The 1,756-nt window shown below is 52.4% G+C and overlaps 1 protein-coding gene across 1 annotated transcript; it reads left to right on the forward strand.

Annotated features, from left to right (window-relative positions):
- The first annotated feature begins 234 nt into the window (after nucleotides 1–234).
- MAGEB17 (MAGE family member B17) lies at nucleotides 235–1,242 on the forward strand. Its single transcript, XM_047076364.1, has one exon. It carries the CDS (start codon nucleotides 235–237, stop codon nucleotides 1,240–1,242), a length of 1,008 nt encoding a protein of 335 aa, XP_046932320.1.
- The last annotated feature ends 514 nt before the right edge of the window (nucleotides 1,243–1,756 follow it).

Consider the following 1,756-nt stretch of genomic DNA (forward strand, 5'->3'; position numbering starts at 1 on the left):
TGGCCTATGGCAGCTCTGACTTCCTCCAGCAGGTCCTCAGGGGACAGATTGAGAGAACAGAAGCCCTTCGGAGTCCTACAGCAGCGTCCTCAAGGACACCAATGGGGGGGGCATTCTTAAAGCCACAATGACATCTCCCTGCTGAAGGGACTCACACCCTTTTATCCTCGTCCTCCAGGTGCCCACAGCACGGGCCTTCCAGTGACACTCGGCCCGCCATTCCTAGGCACGGTCATGCCTCGAGGTCAGAAGAGTAAGCTCCGTGCCCGTGAGAAACGCCAAAAGGCCCGAAGTGAGAGCCAGGGTCTCGCGGGAGCTCAGGCCACTGCAGCAGTGGTAGAGTCTCCCTCCTCCCCCTTGCCTGTTTCTGAGGGTGCTCCCCCGCGCCCCCCTGCAGCAGGTTCTCCCCAGAAGTCTCCCAGGGCCCGGTCTGCCAGCAGCCCTGCTGCAGCCATTTCGGGCTCCAGTTCTGATGAAGGTGCCAAGAGCCAAGGGGAGGAAAGCCCAGGTTTGTCCCACGCCCCGCCTTCCTCTGAAAGCGCTCTCAGAGATCATCTGAGCAAAGAGGCGGGCCTGTTGGTGCAATTTCTGCTGCACAAGTATAAAGTGAGAGAACCCATTACAAAGGCAGAAATGCTGCAGATTATCAGCGAAGAGCACCAGGAGCAATTCCCCGAGATCCTCCGGAAGACCATTGAGCGCCTGGGGCTGGTCTTTGGCCTTGACCTGAAGGAGGTTGACCCCAGCGGTCAGTCTTATGCCTTTGTTAGGAAAGGGGATCTTCCCGTCGAAGGGCGTCTGAGCGATGGCGTGGGCTTTCCCAAGAATGGGCTCCTGATGCCCCTCCTGAGTGTGATCTTCATGAATGACAACCGTACCACCGAGGAGGAGATGTGGGAATTCCTGAATGTGTTGGGGGTCTATGCTGGGAGGAGGCACCCGCTCTTTGGGGAGCCCAGGAAGCTCATCACCAGAGATCTGGTGCAGGAAAAGTACCTGGAGTACCGCCAGGTGCCCGACAGTGATCCTCCTCGCTATGAGTTCCTGTGGGGTCCGAGGGCCCACGCTGAAACCAGCAAGATGAAGGTCCTAGAGTTTTTGGCCAAAGCCAGCGATACTGTCCCCAGTGCCTTCCAGGCCCATTATGAGGAGGCTCTGCGAGATGAGGAAGAGAGAGCCCAGGCCAGAGCTGCGGCCACAGCTGCCGCCGGGGCCTCGTCCAGCAGCACTTCTCAGCCCTAGTGAAGTTCAAGACAGGGCCTTCACTTTGTAGTCGGGAAGTGCTGTCAACCTTAAAGCAGCAGGGAGTCAGGTAGAGCTGGAGACAGCAGAGTATAGTTCTTCTTTGTGCTCCTGTTGTTTAGAAATAGCATATAGATTTACCTCTTTGTTTCTTAGCTTTCCAGTGTGTTGTTTTTTAAAAAGTTGATGTAAGTTCAGAATGTACGTTTATGAATGACGTGGCTCGCATATGTATTGCTGGTTACCACATTTGAGAGTAACGTTTTTGTATTTTGTAAGACAAATTGAAAACCCTTGCATCTTCTATTGTGATCCAATACAAGAAACACATAGCACTAGAATAGGGAGTTTCGGTAAAATGTAAGAGAACCCCACAGTGACACAGTTGAGGCAACAAGATAGTGAAATAAATAAAAAGTGGTTAATTCTTGGTTTTTCTTATTTCTTTCACTCTTTCTTTTGGTAAAATTAAAAGGTATATACCTGGATTTGCTTAGCTTTTCAAGAATGTGGG

This window comes from Lynx rufus, unplaced genomic scaffold (assembly GCF_022079265.1).
Source record: "Lynx rufus isolate CCGP_SWC_20201006 ecotype Redwood Valley unplaced genomic scaffold, mLynRuf1.p SCAF_14, whole genome shotgun sequence".
Classification (NCBI taxonomy): domain Eukaryota; kingdom Metazoa; phylum Chordata; class Mammalia; order Carnivora; family Felidae; genus Lynx; species Lynx rufus.